General features: G+C 33.1%; 1 protein-coding gene across 1 annotated transcript in view; it reads right to left on the reverse strand.

Annotated features, from left to right (window-relative positions):
* FAM227B (family with sequence similarity 227 member B) overlaps positions 1-16,049 on the reverse strand; it is a 315,782-nt gene that overhangs the window by 297,688 nt on the left and 2,045 nt on the right. The window contains exons 3-4 of the mRNA XM_051980612.1: positions 4,259-4,326; positions 928-963 (exon numbers count right to left, since the gene is read on the reverse strand). Coding sequence (XP_051836572.1) covers positions 928-963; positions 4,259-4,326 — 104 coding nt within the window. The remainder of the gene's footprint in view (positions 1-927; positions 964-4,258; positions 4,327-16,049) is intronic.

The following is a 16,049-nucleotide window of genomic DNA, read 5'->3' on the forward strand; positions in this document are numbered from 1 at the left end:
GCTTTTTTTTTTTTTTTTTCTTTGCCTTAGTTTGGTACTAAGTAAAAGTACAGCTAGTTTTCTTTGCCATGAACTAGTCTGACAAACTATATAGGTCCCAGTGCTCCCTTTGAATATCATTGCTACCCTCTGTAGTATCCTTTTTTTTGGCTCTTTTTGTCAAAAGGAGAGGGGACAAAGACTATTAAAAAGTCAGCATTTCCGGTTCAAAAAAAGGAAAAAAATTAAATTGCCTTGGGAATATGTTGATACACAGTAGACTAAATTTCTAGGAACAATGAGCCTATTCCAATTTTTTTTTTTTTTTAGTCCAGCAAAACTAAGAGAAGGATGCTCCTATTTCAATCCTCTAGTCAGTCCTATTATGCTGAAGGCAGAGAATCAGTGTGATAGGCCAGTAAAGCAGATTTCCAGGAATATCCAAGATAAGAAATTCATATTGATCAGCAATGATGATTGATAACTGGATACAGCCACATATGGTGTAGTTAAAATGTCTTTCCTCTTTTCAACTTTCTTTTAAAATTTTAGGAATATGGAGTACTTTTTGTCATTGTTGAAATCAGTATTTCTAGAGTGGATAATTCTGGTAACTTATAATGCCACCACATATGAAAAAATTTAACAGTCCTTAAATGTTTTTATGTAAGTTAATTCAATTATTTAAGGTATTACCAAAGTACATATTTTAAAATTAAAGATAATTTTTTATTATAAAAGTACCAGAGATCAATTCAAAACACACTATCTCAAAGATTAAGAATAAAAACTAAAAGTTAAGTGGCAGAAATATCTAAAATTTAAGTTATAACAAATCTAAAACATTTATTTTCTAGGATTTAAAATACAAATTCATCTTATTCCAAAATTCTTTAATATATTGGTTTAATCTAAAATATGTCTTTAGAGAAAAGAATGTTTAAATACCTGTACAGTCTTCTTTTTAGTTATATCATATGGATACTGAAAAATAATAATAAAAAAAAAAGAATAAGCTTCAAAAGTCATAGAAAAACTCTCATTTATCCTTAAGCTTTATTTTTTCTTTTTTGGTTAACAACATGTAAATATTGGTTCCAACTAATTGACTAAAGGTTTTTGTGAAATGGGATTATTTGCACTTATATTATTTTATTAGGCAAAAGATTATGTATTTTATATTTGTTTATATGTTTATTCTGTTATTACTATGCTTGTTATAATTATTTCAACAACAAACTAACCAAACTGACTTGCAAATTCTTTTCAAAATTACTGTTGCTAACAGTATTTCCCCCTTTTATTCTATTCTCTTTCCTTTCATCCTGTCCCTCCTAAAGTGTTTTGCTTCTGGCTACCCCAGTATACCCTCTCTTCTATCACCCTCTCCCCCATTCTTATATCCCTCTCTCCTCCTACTTTCCTTTGGGTAAGATCGATTTCTAGACCCACATTGAGTGTGTACGTTATTTCCTCTTTGAGTCAATTCTTTTCAGGGTAAGATTCACTCACTCTCCCTCCCCTTTCCCGATCTTCACCATAAAAGCTTTGTCTTGGCTTTTTTTGTGGCAAATAATTTATGCCATCCTACCTCTTCCTTTCCTTTTCTCTTAGTACATTCGTCTCTCATCCCTTGATTTTATTTTAGATTTTTTAGATATTTTTCTTTCATATTCAACTCATAACTATGAGCTACCCTAATAATGAGATATAAATTATAAGTATCATTCTTCCATGTAGGAATGTAAACCAATTAGTCTATATTAAATCTCTTATGAGTTCCTTTTTTGATTACATGCTTTTCCTGATTTCTGCATTTGAAAATCAGATTTTGTATCCACCTTTGGTCCTTTTATCCTTTTCCCCTGAAGGACTGTCCTCAGTTTTGCTGGGTAGATGATCCTTGGCTATACTCCATTGCTCTCTGGAATATCCATAATCATCTTTTTAAAAAATTACATGCATTTAACTGGGATTTCAATAGGTATTTGACAAAGTTTCTTACAAGAAATCTTAAGACAAAATGGAGAAATCTAAACAGGAACTAGGGCTCATTGTATTAAGAAGCTGCAAAATAAATGCTGGTTTCAAAAGGAATCTTCACATATTATCATATGGCAGGCCTAATTTTTTTTCTTGCCTCCCTCCCTCCTTCTTTCCGTCCCTCTCTCTTTCCTCCCTTCCCCTCTCCTTCCTTTTATAAAGTAATTGGATTAAGCAACTTGCCCAGGGTCACAAAGCTAGTAAGTGTCAAGTGTCTGAGGTCAAATTTGAACTCAAGATCTTTTTTACCCTTACATTTTTTAAGAGCTTATTCCAACTAATTGACTCATTCCCATGCCCTCTATCTTTGTAGATTCCTTCTAACAACCATCCTTCCACTTCTAGCTCTCACTTACTCATTTCTAATTTTTAAGTAATTATATATATATAATATATATATTTTTAAGTATGCTTTTGTGCCTCTTTTCCCATTTGACCAGTTCTGCTTTTTAAGGAGTTCTTTTCTTCAGTGAGTTTTTGTTCCTTTAAAAAAAATCCTTTACACAGTTCTGGTTTTTATGGTGTTTATTCAATTTTTTTGTGTGTACATGTGCCTCTTGTAGCAAACTATTAATCATCTTTTCATAAATTTTCTTAAACCACTCTCATTTCTTTTCTCAATATTTCCTCCACTATAGTTATCTCTTTCAGAAATTCTTGTTGAATTTAGGTAAAGTTAGCATTTTTCTTTGAGGTTTTTTTTTAATAACTTTTTTTACACTGTTGAATTCTGAGTTTGTTTCTTGGTCTTCCGGCTATTGTAGTAACTTTTTTTGATCAACTTTTTTTGTTGTTTGTTCATTTTAAAGTGTGCTTTTTTTGTGCTTCATTATGTTAATAATAACTCTTCTCCAGTGAGCTGATATACTCACATTTTTCTGTAGCTACACATATACATGGATATATATTACTTTGTACAATAGATATATTTCTAAAAGGATATATGCATTGTGGGGCTGATAAAATCATGTTATATAAAATAACAATAGATATGGCTATTCAAAAGTAAAATGGATGCTTTAAAGGTAGTAGGTTCATCCCTACTTCCTTCTAGGGAATTTCAAGATAAGGATAATTTTCATTTTGATTATCTATTCTAATCTTCTCTTTTGCAAACGAAGAAATTTAAACTCAGCTTAGGCTCAGAAAATTAAGATTTGAGTATTGTTTCCCAGATAGTACCAAAATCAAGATTTGATCTAGATCTCTCTGGCTCAAAGTTCAACACTCTTTCCATTACATGACACTATCTCCTGTAAAAATAATTAATTGAACTCTAAATTTCTTTTCTTTTTTTTTTTTCTTTTTGCCGAGGCAATTGGGTTAAGTGACTTGGCCAGGGTCACACCTAGGAAGTGTTAAGGATCTGAGGCTAGCTTTGAACTCAATTCTCCTGACTTCAGAGTTGGTACTCTATCCACTGGCTGCCCCTGAACTCTAAATTTCAAGAAAATTAAGCTTTGATTAGTTTGAGTAGAAATAGTGTCATATAGGAGGTTTTTAAAACTCGAAGATATTTTTTAGACACTTAGACTTTAAAAATCTGTCTAGCTGTCCTTTCTTTTTTCTAACTTTCTTTTTTCCTGTGTGTTATCTTTATATGAATGTGCTCTTGATCATTTATTTTAAGACTTAATCCTCCATGGAAAAAAACCAAAATCTACCTAATATATTGCTTCTGAACCAAAAAATGTTTCAAATAATAAAGGAATATTTTGATCCCATTCACTTCAAAAGTATTCAAAAATCTTAAAAGATAACCTTGCCTGAGTGAGATTGACTAGGTAAAAAATGCCAAGACATACTATTGATGGTGTCGAGATTCAGTTCATTTCTTATTATTTGTTATAATAAGAATACTTTAGAGATAAATCCATGCAAAGAAATTCTTGTTAATAGTTCTGGTGAATAATAATGAAAATTCTAATTAATATTACTAATATATTGGTATAGATGTTGAGTGGGTTTATAATGAATATTAAATAATCCTGTGAGTTAATGTTGGACATTAGCTACAACACAGAAACTGAAACACTATATGTTGGGAAAAAAACTGTATGTTGGTAAAGATTTCAAGGAAAAGACCACATTATTTGCAAATATTGCTTGTGGGTTTTTTTACATTTAAATTTTTATATTCTTTGAAGGAAGATTATAGACAGTTCAGCTAAAAACTGTAAATTATGAACATAGCAATTTCAGGGAAATGTTAAAATTGTGTATTTAAAATACATACCCAAAATACTGTTTTCTTCCTTTTTTTTTCTATCATTTTCCTTAATTTCTCCAACTTCCTAGTATGAGCTTAAAAATAATGAGATATGACTCAGAAACAGCAAAGACATTACCAATCTTTATGTTTTTTGTTCTTTGTATTTTAGGAATTTTAGAGTAGAGAAGACCACAGATGCTCTCCAATTCATTCACTTTATTTTACTGATGAGGAATTTACCTCAGAAGTAAGATTTGAACCCAGATTGTCTAACTCCTGATCTAATATTTTTTTTTCAAAACATGTTACTATCACCTTTCTGTGATCCTTTTTGTAAATCTGAGATATTGGTGATGTAGGTATTTCCTCCACGCATTTCACAATCCATTTATACCCTGCTATTTCACTGAACTCTTATCCATGCTGCCCAGTGTGTTCTTAGGAGGAGGTCCACTTAAAGCACTGTGGGGCTCTCCTCCAGTTTCTTGATACCACGGGGATAATAATGGAGAATCTAAGTTGTTACCAGTTAACCGGTTTCATTTATAGCAAGCATGTTAAGATTGATATAATGCAATTCCTTCACTTACTGATCACCAGATAAGCACCTCACTTTTAGAATAAACACTCTTAATGTTTATATGCAGTCTAAAAGTGATATAAAAGATTATTTTTATCCTCTGTTCCATTTCCTACTATTCTGCCACCATCACTGAACAAGAAGTGAGCTATACTGGAATGAAGATCATTTTGTCTTTTCTTTTGTTTTATGACTATTAAGGTCAAATAATTCATTGTCAACTGGCCAGGCTACTAGTGATTAGTTTCTCCATTATCAAGTAGACTGTCCTCAGAAAACAGACACAAGTTAAGGTTCTTTCTTGTTAGGACCAAACTGGAAACGTTTTTGTTGTGGTAGAAATTTCCAGGGCTTATACAGCACTGGCATAGCCTTTAATAACTCTCACTTCCCATCAAAGTAGGACTTTGTAGAGGTTGAAGAACTAAACATTGGAAATTATCTTTGCAAAATAAAAATAAATCTTACACTAGATGGAGGTTCTTAATCTTGTGGATGTGTTTCATGGACCCCTTTGACCATATGGTAGATGACAAGAGGAACCAATTATATTGAAATACAGTTTTTGCACTATAAAAGTAAAAATTTCACAGAACTACATTAAGTTATAGACTTATTAGCAAGGAGCTGTTTCTTCTCTCCTTAACTATTCCCCCCATTTCAGACAAATTTACATAGACTTAAAATAAACTGTTAAAGAACTACTCTATTTCTCATATTATTTTACCACAAATGAATCTGATTTCTCCATAAACCCAGGTAATATTCTCTAGATATATAAGGCCTGACCTGAAAACAAATAAATCCCTTTTGATACCTGTTTTGGAGGGAGGAGAAAAACTGGTGCATCCAGACAGGACTATGGGGACTGACTGTGGATCACAGCATGGGATTTTCATCTTTTTTGCTTTTTGCTTGATTGTCTTTTTCTTTTTCATTTCCCCTCTTTTGATCTGATTTTTCTTGTGTAGCATGATAAATGTGAAAATATGTTTAGAAGAATTGTACATGTTTAACCTATATTGGATTACTCCCTAGGAGAGGGAAGGTAGAAAGGGGGGGAAAATTGAAACACAAGGTTTTGCAAGGGGGAATGTTGAAAACTATCTTTGCATGTATTTGGGAAAATCAAAAGTTATTATACTTAAAAAAGAATCTAGGGTCATTCCCCATTAAAGTATGATTTTAAAGCTAATCCTTTGTATCTAGCAGAAAGTGGCCCATGAGAAGTATGTAGCAAATGACTTTGATGAATTGACTTGAGAATAACAACTACTTTTCCAAATGTTTATAGATACCTGATAAAATTCTCAAATGGATTATTAAAATATATGAACCCATAAGTAGAAAAGGTGATTGTACTAACATCCCATATGTTCTTTAAAAACAAGTCGTGTTAGAGTCAACCTATTTTTTCCTTTGAGAAGATGTCTAGATTTGCTTGGTCAGGGGAATACCCATGAATACAGTCTAGAGAGATTTTGTCAAGGCATTGGCAAAGTATCTTACAAAATTCATATTGACAGGATGATATTTTGAATGGAATCTAAAGAATATTGTTAATTGGATCAGTCAATCCTAGAGGTAAGATCTTTAGAGGAGAGCTTCAGAATTCTGTCTTTGGCATGACTGTTTTAAAGGATTTTAATGATTTGCATGAATACATAGATGACATGTTTATCAAGTCTGTGAATGAAGAGGGGCAACTAACTCATGGGATAAAACATTTTGATTCTAATTAAGATATCAACAAGATGAGAAAGTAAATTGAAGCTAAGAAGGAGGAAATCAATATGGACACAAGTGAAAAAGTCCTATACTTTTTTCCTCCTTTTCTGCCACAAAAACCCCCCACATAAACCTGAACAAGTTAGAGGTTTTTAAAAAGCAGTTCATTTGAAAAAAAGACCTAGGAATTTTAATGGATTATAAGTTTAGTAGAGTAAGAACTGGAATATGAGAGTCAAAATAATTGGTTTGCTTGATTTTTTCTTGGTCAGATCTATAATTTTGCTCTGTTGGGGATACCAGGTTGGGAAACTCCCTTCATCAATGCAGAGTGACATTTTTCTTTAATTTATAGTCTTTGAGAGTTATTTGGTACAATAGAGTTGTCAAATGCTTTCCCAAGGATCACCCAGACATTATATAGTAGAAGCAGGACTTGAACTGAGATCTGAGATCTGCCTGATTCTGAGGCTGCTCCTCTTTGTCTACACGAATAGAGTTAGGCATTCAGAACAAGAAAAGCGATAGTCCTGTTTTAATATGCATTGGCCAAAGAACTTTGATACTATAGTGTCTAAGTACCATATTTTAGGAAAGATACTAGAAAGGTAGAATGTATCTAGAAAATGAGGAAGAGGGAAATGTGAAAATTTAAAAACTATTTAACTGTGAACTGCTTCTAAGTGAAGTGAGCAGAACAACATTGCACACAGAAGTAAGAAGACTATGTGATAATTGTGATAGACTTGGCTCTTTTCAAAAAATGAGGTGATTCAAGGCAGTTCCAATAGACTTGTGATATAAAGTGGTATCTGCTTCTAAAGAGAGAATTATGGAGACTGAATATGGATCAAAGCACAGTATTTTCACGTTTGTTGTTGTTTGCCTGCTTCTTTCTCTTTATCATGTTTTATTTTTCCCTTTTGATCCGAATTTTTTTGCATGCAGCATGATGAATATGGAAATGTTTAGAAGAATTGTACATTTTTCTATATTGAATTGCTTAGTGTTTTGGAGAGGGGGAAAGGGGAAGAGAAAAATTTACAATGCAAGGTTTTGCAAAGATTGCAAAATGTTGAAAAATATCTTTACATATATTTGGAAAAAAAAACACTATTTAAAAAAGAAAACACTGAGGAAAGTGGAGATATTTAGCCTAGAAGTGAGTGTATTTAGAGGGTAAAACATGTCTCCAAATACAACATATCCTTCAAACTTACAGCAATAGTTTTCCCCTTATTTATCCTATATATCTACTTGATTATCCTAAGTATATTTTTTTTCTCTACAATGATTCCTTATTTGCTTTGTCTCAGAAAATCCAGCTTTTAATTAATTATTCTGACCAGCTGCATATTGTCTTTGCAGTTAGCCTTAGAATTATGGGATTGTATAGGCCTGGTTAGGGCAGATAGATGACGCAGCAGATAGAATGCTAGGTCTGAAGTCAGGAAGGCTCATCCTGCTGAGCTCAAATCTAACCTCAGATATTTTCTACCTGAGTGACCCTAGGCAATTCACTTAACCCTGTTTGTTTCAGTTTTCTAATCTATAAAATGAACTGGAGAAGAAAAGGACAAACTTCTCTAGTATCTTTGCCAAGAAAAACCCAAATGGGGCCACAGAGTTGGACATGACTAGCAACTGAACAACAACAATGCAGGATTGTAAGGTGCATCTGCCTGATCACATGGCTGAATTACTCCTTAGCAATGCCTGCAGCTGTGGCCCTGTGGCTCTACAACAGGAGTTGTCCGAGTTATGAGCTCAGAATGCCTTTCTTCAGCAACAGCTGCTCCAAAGTTCCGCCACGAAGCCTATGCTCCAGGGAAACCCTATGTGCCTATGGCAAGGAAAATGACTGCCTTTGGGAACAGGTAGAAGCTGCAAATTTGCCTTTAGTAAATGCAGAGCCGTCTCCTCACTCCTGAAGTTTTCCAGCCTACACCCTGAATTTTAATTTTTTAAAAATCTCTAACAAAAATGTTCATAGACCTGGGCCCTAAGAAGTCCAACTCCATCTAGGTGAAGAGGTCCAGTTAACCTTGATGGTGTAGAGGACTCCTGGGTCTGCTGCTGAGACCTTCTGAAGCCTTTGCTTAGTTGTTCCAGAATGCCTCTGATGATTCCCAGCTGTAGGCTTAAACTGTCAAATCCGAGTTATGCCAATTGCAACAGGAGCCACTCATGGAATATCCCAGCACCTGCTGATATCCATTGCCAGGAACCATCTTGAAATGGATCAGTTCCTGGAAATCCTGGCAGATCGCATTAGGGATGAATTAAACTTCGGGAAATTGTCTAAAGGACAATCATTTGGCAGGGCTTGTGGATTAACACCGACCTCCATTTGGCTACCTTGGAACCTGAACAGTCGTGAAACCCGCCGAGTGAGTGGGGAAGGGGAAGCAACGGGAGGATGGGTCAGCCCTGAGTAAGAACAGCTGAGTGGCAGGGACCAGGTCTATGTGACAACCTGGCTGGCAGGCTATCTGCCAGCACATTATCTCTCTTGCAAATTCAGAAGCCCTTAGGATCTGCATTAAAAATAGTTTCCACACAACTGGGATCTCCAATGGAACCCTCTTTTCTCCCATCTCTGAACATGCATGGGCCCCACCTCAATCCATCTCTTTCTGCTCTAACTATGTAAATTTGCTACTTATTGCAACTGGAGATTCAGGCCCTCAGCTGCAGCAGAAACCAGTCATCCTGGAACTCCCTGCCGCACTGGTGCTTGTTGAAATTACTGTCACCTGTTCACGTCCATGACACATGACACTAGGCTCCTGTGGACTCAGGTGGGAAAGCATGCTGAACTTCTGTTTTTTCTTCCTACTTAGCTTAAGGGTAAAGTGGTTGGTTCTCTGCACAATTCAGAAATGGATTAAATCTTGAAGGTCAAATTCTGTTTCATTTACATTCAGGTAACACTTTACAGAGCTTCATTCAGCTGCCAGCTACCACAATCTAGGCCCAAGGGCAGCATTTCTATTCAGTCATACACTGGGGATGGTTTTCCTGGAATAAAGGGAGATGTGTATATACTGGGCCATTGTCTGGGCCCCTTATGTATCCCTTCAGTGCATCCTGAACCTATTATCTGAGGTTATCATTGAATTAGCCTTTCATAAAGTTTTTGAAGGAAAAAATCAAAGAAAAAAAAAATTGTAAGGAAGGGATTTCCCTCCCAATAGTCAGCCTTGCTTCAAAAGAAAAATACTGGAAAACTATGCTTTTGCCAAAGGGGTGAGCTGATTTTTAAATACACACACACACACACACACACACACACACACATGCTTTATAGTTTAATCTGTCTTACTAAAAAATTTTTTTTCATCACTTTCTTAAGTCTAGACACAAAACAAAAAAAAAAAAAAATCAAGCCATGATTTGTAAATCCTTACATTGAAAATTGAACAATTACCTCTTGTAACTCCAGCATACTCCTGTTCTAACATGACTATTGTATTTTGTAACAAGCCTAATCTAGGCCAGTCCAACAATTCAGACTAAGAGGTGAAAATGCATTGTGGCTCTTTTATGCAACAAAATTTAAGAAAATTAACTTTACTAAGCAGAGATTAAAAGAGCACAAACTCAGAGTTAAAAAAGATATAAAAGATTATTTCCTTTAGATACTAAAGCACCCAGTTAACTCAGCACCAAATCAGCTAGGTCAGGAAGTTATTTTCAGAGTCCAGTAGATGCTCAGATCAAACTTCTGACCCCACTACCCACTTGTAGTCAAAACATCCACCATTATGACACCTTTTAAGCACCAGGCCAGCATATGTTACAGAACTGCAGCCAGGTAGGGTCTCTGTAGAGGCAGGGGCCAACAGAATGAGGAAAGAGAGATCAAAGGGAAAAAGAAGAATGAGATGAGGAAGCCCTGGGAGCTGTTGAAGTTGGAGATTCTCAGGTGCAATTGGCTAACCTCTCCTCCCTAGCAAAAGTCCCAGTTTCCCATTTGCCATCACATATTTGGCACAGCCACTGAAAGATGCAACAGCAAAGCATGTGTAACAACAATGGTACAAACAGCGCTCCTGCCAGAGCTGAGTACTGAAAATAATCACATGAGCCTGATGCATCCTAGTCCATGAGGTCTCTTTGAATAATCAAGTCAGGATTTTTCATTCACCAAACTATATTTATATAAGGGATCTTTAGTTGGGTCTGAAGGGGCAACAAATGGAAGAGAATATTCCAGGCCCCCAGTGTCCTATGTTAATTCATAGTTATTTGTGGTCTTGGTACCTACAGATTACCTATGAATTCAATCAGCAGATCTAGTGAGCATTATTCTTAAATTATTGCAACTTTTTTAAAATCATGTACATCTTAAGATATGGCAATCAATGTGTCAATATTTTACTTAGGTTAAGTTCTACCAGGCTAAAACAAATTTTAGCCAGCTACAGTCTAAAAGGTAGAACCTGTACCAGGTAGAAAGACAACCTGAGGCAAACAAATATCGGTAAAGCAAAGGTAGAGTTCCATAAATTAGTTAGGAAGGGAGTTTTAAAAGAGAAATGCCAAATCAAATTTCTGTAGCTTAGGCAGAAGTCTTGGTTCTGAGATAAGTTATGTGGAAGCAATACAAAGAATTATCCCTTCTTATCTCCCCTAATTCTGTAAAGGGCACGAATAATCTTTTCACTCACCTGGTTCACAATTTCTTACTCTCCTTTTCTCCTTCTATTACTATTAGTTTTGTTAATTTTATCATACTTCTTTTCCCATCTGTCTTCTTCATTTTACTCATATGGTCTCCACTGTAGTACTTCTAGCCCTCAGCACCTTTCTTCTGGACTACTGCTATAGTATTATTGCTCTCTTTGCCTTAAGTTGTTTACTTTGCTAGTGCATACTCCATACATGTGCCAAAGTGATATTCATAGTCTTTTTATAGGACAGATTTTTTCTTAACTCTTTCCTTCATTTCCTTTTTATTTTAATTTGTATTGATATTTTTATTGTTACCCTTATTTCTAAATATATTCTTCCTCTCTTCCCTCCCAGTCATTCATTCTTAAAACAAATAATTTCAAGTTTTCTTTTTTTTTTTAATGAATCTTTCTACTATCCTTCTCTGGCTCCCTTTTAAAAATATTTTTAAAATTAATGACTACTGCTTTATAGTATAATTCAAAATTTAGAAATGCTATTTTTCCTTCAATTCCTATTAAAAATATCCTTTAAAATCATTCCCCTTGAAATTCTAGATCTCAAGATAAAAACCTAAATCCCCAGATAAAACCTCAAGATGCTAGATTAAAAATTTATATCATCTTTTAAAAATTATTTCCCTAGAGTAGGGGTGGGGAACATTTTTTCTGCCAAAGGCCATTGGGATATTTATGACATCATTCACAGAGCCATACAAAATGATTAACTTATAGAGCTCAAGCAGGGGGAAGTTGTTGTATCTAGCTATCAGTTCATCTTATTGTCCCTTATAGTTGCTTTAGGAAATGATTTCAAGGACCTTATAAAGCCCACTGGTGTTCCCCACCACTGTCTAAACTCTAGAGTGTAAAGACTGAGGTTAGTCAACAATGGCTAATGGGCCAAATCTGACCCATTACCAATGGTTGGTTGTTTTGTTGTTGTTGTTGTTTTTAACAGCTTTTGAGCAAAGATTTTTTTTTTAATATTTGTAAATTGTAAATGTGTAAATTTAATATATTTTAAAAAGTATTCTTAGTTCATATACCATACAAAAAAAGATAGCAGGCTATATTTGGTCAACAGTTATAGTTTGCCAAGCTCTCTTTTAGATAATTTGTCCCTCCAAATGAATTTTTTATAATTTTGTATAATTATTTATAATTTGAGATGTATAGCATGAATTTAATTTAGCAAGTATTGTAAATTTTATTATACTATTGTGGCTTAGCCACAAGTACTGAATATTCCTCTAATTACTGAAAATATTAGTGGTTTATAATTGTATCTCTATAAGTCTACAGTGTGTTTTGGTAGACTATTTCCTACTCATTTTATGCATTACAATGGAACTTATTTTTCCATTATATTCTTTTTGATTTTGTTATTGGTATATGAAAATACTATTGATATTTGTAGGTTTATTTTGTATCATACTTTTTGGAAACTATTAATTGCCTTCAACTAGTTTGTTTACTGATTCTTCAGATTTTTATAAAATTTAATATCATCAAATGGGGATAGTTTTGTTCCTTCTTTGCTTATGTTTAAATCTTTTATCTCTTCTCTATTATGATTTTACCATTCATTTGTGTGTTTTTATTTTTTTCTTTTTAATTAGATTGCCTAACAAGTTATCAATCTTGTAGTTTCTTAAAGAAGCAGATTTTAGTTTTGTTTATTCTATAGATTTTTTCAGTCCATCTTTTTCTCTTCTAATTTTCAAAATGTTCTTTTTTAGGCTTATTTATTGGGCTTATTGATCTAATTTTAATTACATATTCATTCATTCTTTGTCTTTCTATTTTGTTAAGGTATATTTTTCCTCTGAGAACTGTTTAGCTGCATTCAAGATATTTAGGAGGTAAATGTTTATTATAAATCTCTTTCATATGGTTTATTATTTATTCCTTAACTTACTAATTATTCAGGATGTCATTATGAAATCTACATTTCATATAGGCTCTGCTCTGAAGATACCAGATACCTTATTCATGATGGATTCCAGATTTAGTTCTCTTTAAGTTTGTCCAATGCTTTTTTTTTTTTAATTTAAGTGCTTTAAAAAATTAAGCATTTATTTTTCTATTGTCAATTAGAATAGGGTGATAAAAGTTAAATGAGATGAAAGAATATATATTAAGATCTTCCGTTCTGTTATGACTTTACTTTTAAAATATTCAAACTCCATTATTTAAAAAATAAATATTAATACTATTTTTTTCATATCTTAGATTTTCTTGATATAGAGCATGTCCCTGAAGAAACTCTTGTACCAATGTTAAATCATAAATTGTCCTAGACTATGATTTCAATTGTTTTAGGGTCCCTTAGAGGTCAAGTGATTTGCTCTTTCAGATTCCAAGACAGCTACCTATTCACCAAATTATAGTACCTTTCAAGTAACATAATTACTCAAATAGATGTTGCACAATTTGTAGCAAGATATTTAAACACAAATCTCTAGGTATAATTTGTCACTTTATCAAAAACTTCTTAATTATCATTCATCACTGCTTAATCTAACTCTTTAGCCTGATTAGAACTAAACTTATTCTGAATTTTATGATCCAGGGTCCAAATTTTCTGGAATATGTAAATGGTTCCAACACACTTCAGAGCTTCAGTTCTTTGAGAAGAAAAAAATCAAAATAGAAAGACAAAGAATGAATGATACCAAACTCAGTTATGCTATACTTTCCCTTCCCATCTAAATGACTACTTGGATTTAAAAGAAGTCCATAATTACCACTCTTAGTCAATATTGTACCAGAAATATTAGCTTTGGCAATGAGATGATAAATTGAATTAATTAAAATAGGCAGTGAGGAAACAAAACCGTTACTCTTTTTAGATGATATGATAGCATCCCAGAGAATCAATTAAAAACTAGTTTAAATAATTAAATTTGCAAAATTGCAGGTTATAAAATAAATAACTCATCAACATTTCTATAATACCAACAGCAATAAAATATAGAAAGAGAAATTCATTTTAGAATAATTGTAGACAGTATAAAATACTTGGAAGTTTATCTGCCAAGACAAAACAGGACTGTATGAACATAATTACAAAACATTTTCCACACAAATAAAGTCAGATCTAAACAAGTGGGAAAATATTAATTGCTCATGCATACAGTGAGCCAATATAATAAAAATTATGATCCCACCTAAATTAATTTACTTATTCAGTGGATACCAAACTACCAAAAATTAGTTTAAGAGCTAGGGAAAAAAATTATAACAAATTCATCTTGAAGTAAAAAAAGGCCAGAAATAGAGAACTAAAGAAAGCAAATGTGAAGAAAAGTAATCTAGCTGAATCAGATCTGTATTCTAAAGTGTTAATTATCAAAAATGTCTAGTAATGGCTAAGAAATAGAGTAGTAGATCAGTGGAATAGATCAAGTTCACAAAACTGTGTGGTAAATGACCATAATAATCTAGTGTTTGATAAACCCAAAGGCCCAAGCTTTGGGGATAAGAATTCACTATTTGACAAAAAGTACTGGAAAAATTAGAAAATAATATGATAGAAACTAGGTTTCTAGTTGATAAAACTATCAAAGCTATCTGTAGTGATATTAAAAAATGCTCCAAATCATTATTAAATAGAGAAATGCAAAATTTCTAAGGTACTATGACACATCTATAAGATTGGCTAATATGACAATAAAGGAAAATAATACATGTTGGATAGGATGTAGAAAAATTAGGATACTAATGCACCAATAATATAGTTGTAAACTATTCTGAAGAGCAATTTGGAAATTTGCCAAAAGGGTTATAAAACTGCATGTCCTTTGATCCAGCATTATCACTAATAGAGCTGTATCTCAAGGAGATAAATAAAAGGGGTAAGGACTAATTAGTACAAAATATTTATAAGCAGCTCCTTTTGTAATGACAAAGAGTTAGAAACTTGAAGACTCCCATCAATTGGTGAACTGAACAAATTGTGGAATATTGATTTTAATGAAATATTACTGTGTTATAAGAAATGATGAGTAGGTGAATTTCAGAAAAACCTGACAAGGCTTATATGAACTGATGCAAAGTGAACTGAGCAGAACGAGGATAACATTGTACATAATTACAATGTTACTATGATCAACTATGAATGACTTATTCTCAGCAATACAACAATTCAAGAGAATTCCAAAGAACTCATGATGAAAAATGTTATCTACCTCCAAAGAAAGAAATAATGGACTCTGAATGCAGATTGAAGCATACCATTTTTCACGTTTTTGTTTTTTTCCATTTCCTTCCTCCTTTGGACTGTGTTTTCTTTCACAACATGACTAATATGGTAATTTTTTTTTTTTGCATGAATGAACATGTATAACCTATATCAAGTTTTTTATTGTTTTAGGTGAGGGAGAGAAAGAGAAAAGTTGAAACTCAAATTTTTTTTTTTTACCTCAAACTGGGGAAAAATAAACTATTATTATTTTTAAAGAATTTAAAGAAATAACTAATATTATCAAATAGATATTCAGAGCTCTAACATTCTAACTTCTCTCTTGGCATAACTATAGATTCTAAGGAAAGAATTCTTAAGTTCATGAAATTCACATAAAAAAAAAACTATTTCAATATAACTGGTTTCTTTTTTAAGTCCTATGCAATTTTTTCTTGGACTTAAAAATAATACTCAGAGGGTCCATAGGTTTCACCAGACTGTCAAAGATGTCATATATACAGATATGTGTATGTAACATAGTATAAATATGTATGCATGCATGATTTCACAGCCTAGCCCCAGATGGATAGCCATTGAGGATGAGAGCATGACTATAAAGAGGTGGGGGTCTATTTTGTTAGA

Source organism: Antechinus flavipes, chromosome 2 (genome assembly GCF_016432865.1).
Source record: "Antechinus flavipes isolate AdamAnt ecotype Samford, QLD, Australia chromosome 2, AdamAnt_v2, whole genome shotgun sequence".
Taxonomy (NCBI): Eukaryota; Metazoa; Chordata; class Mammalia; order Dasyuromorphia; family Dasyuridae; genus Antechinus; species Antechinus flavipes.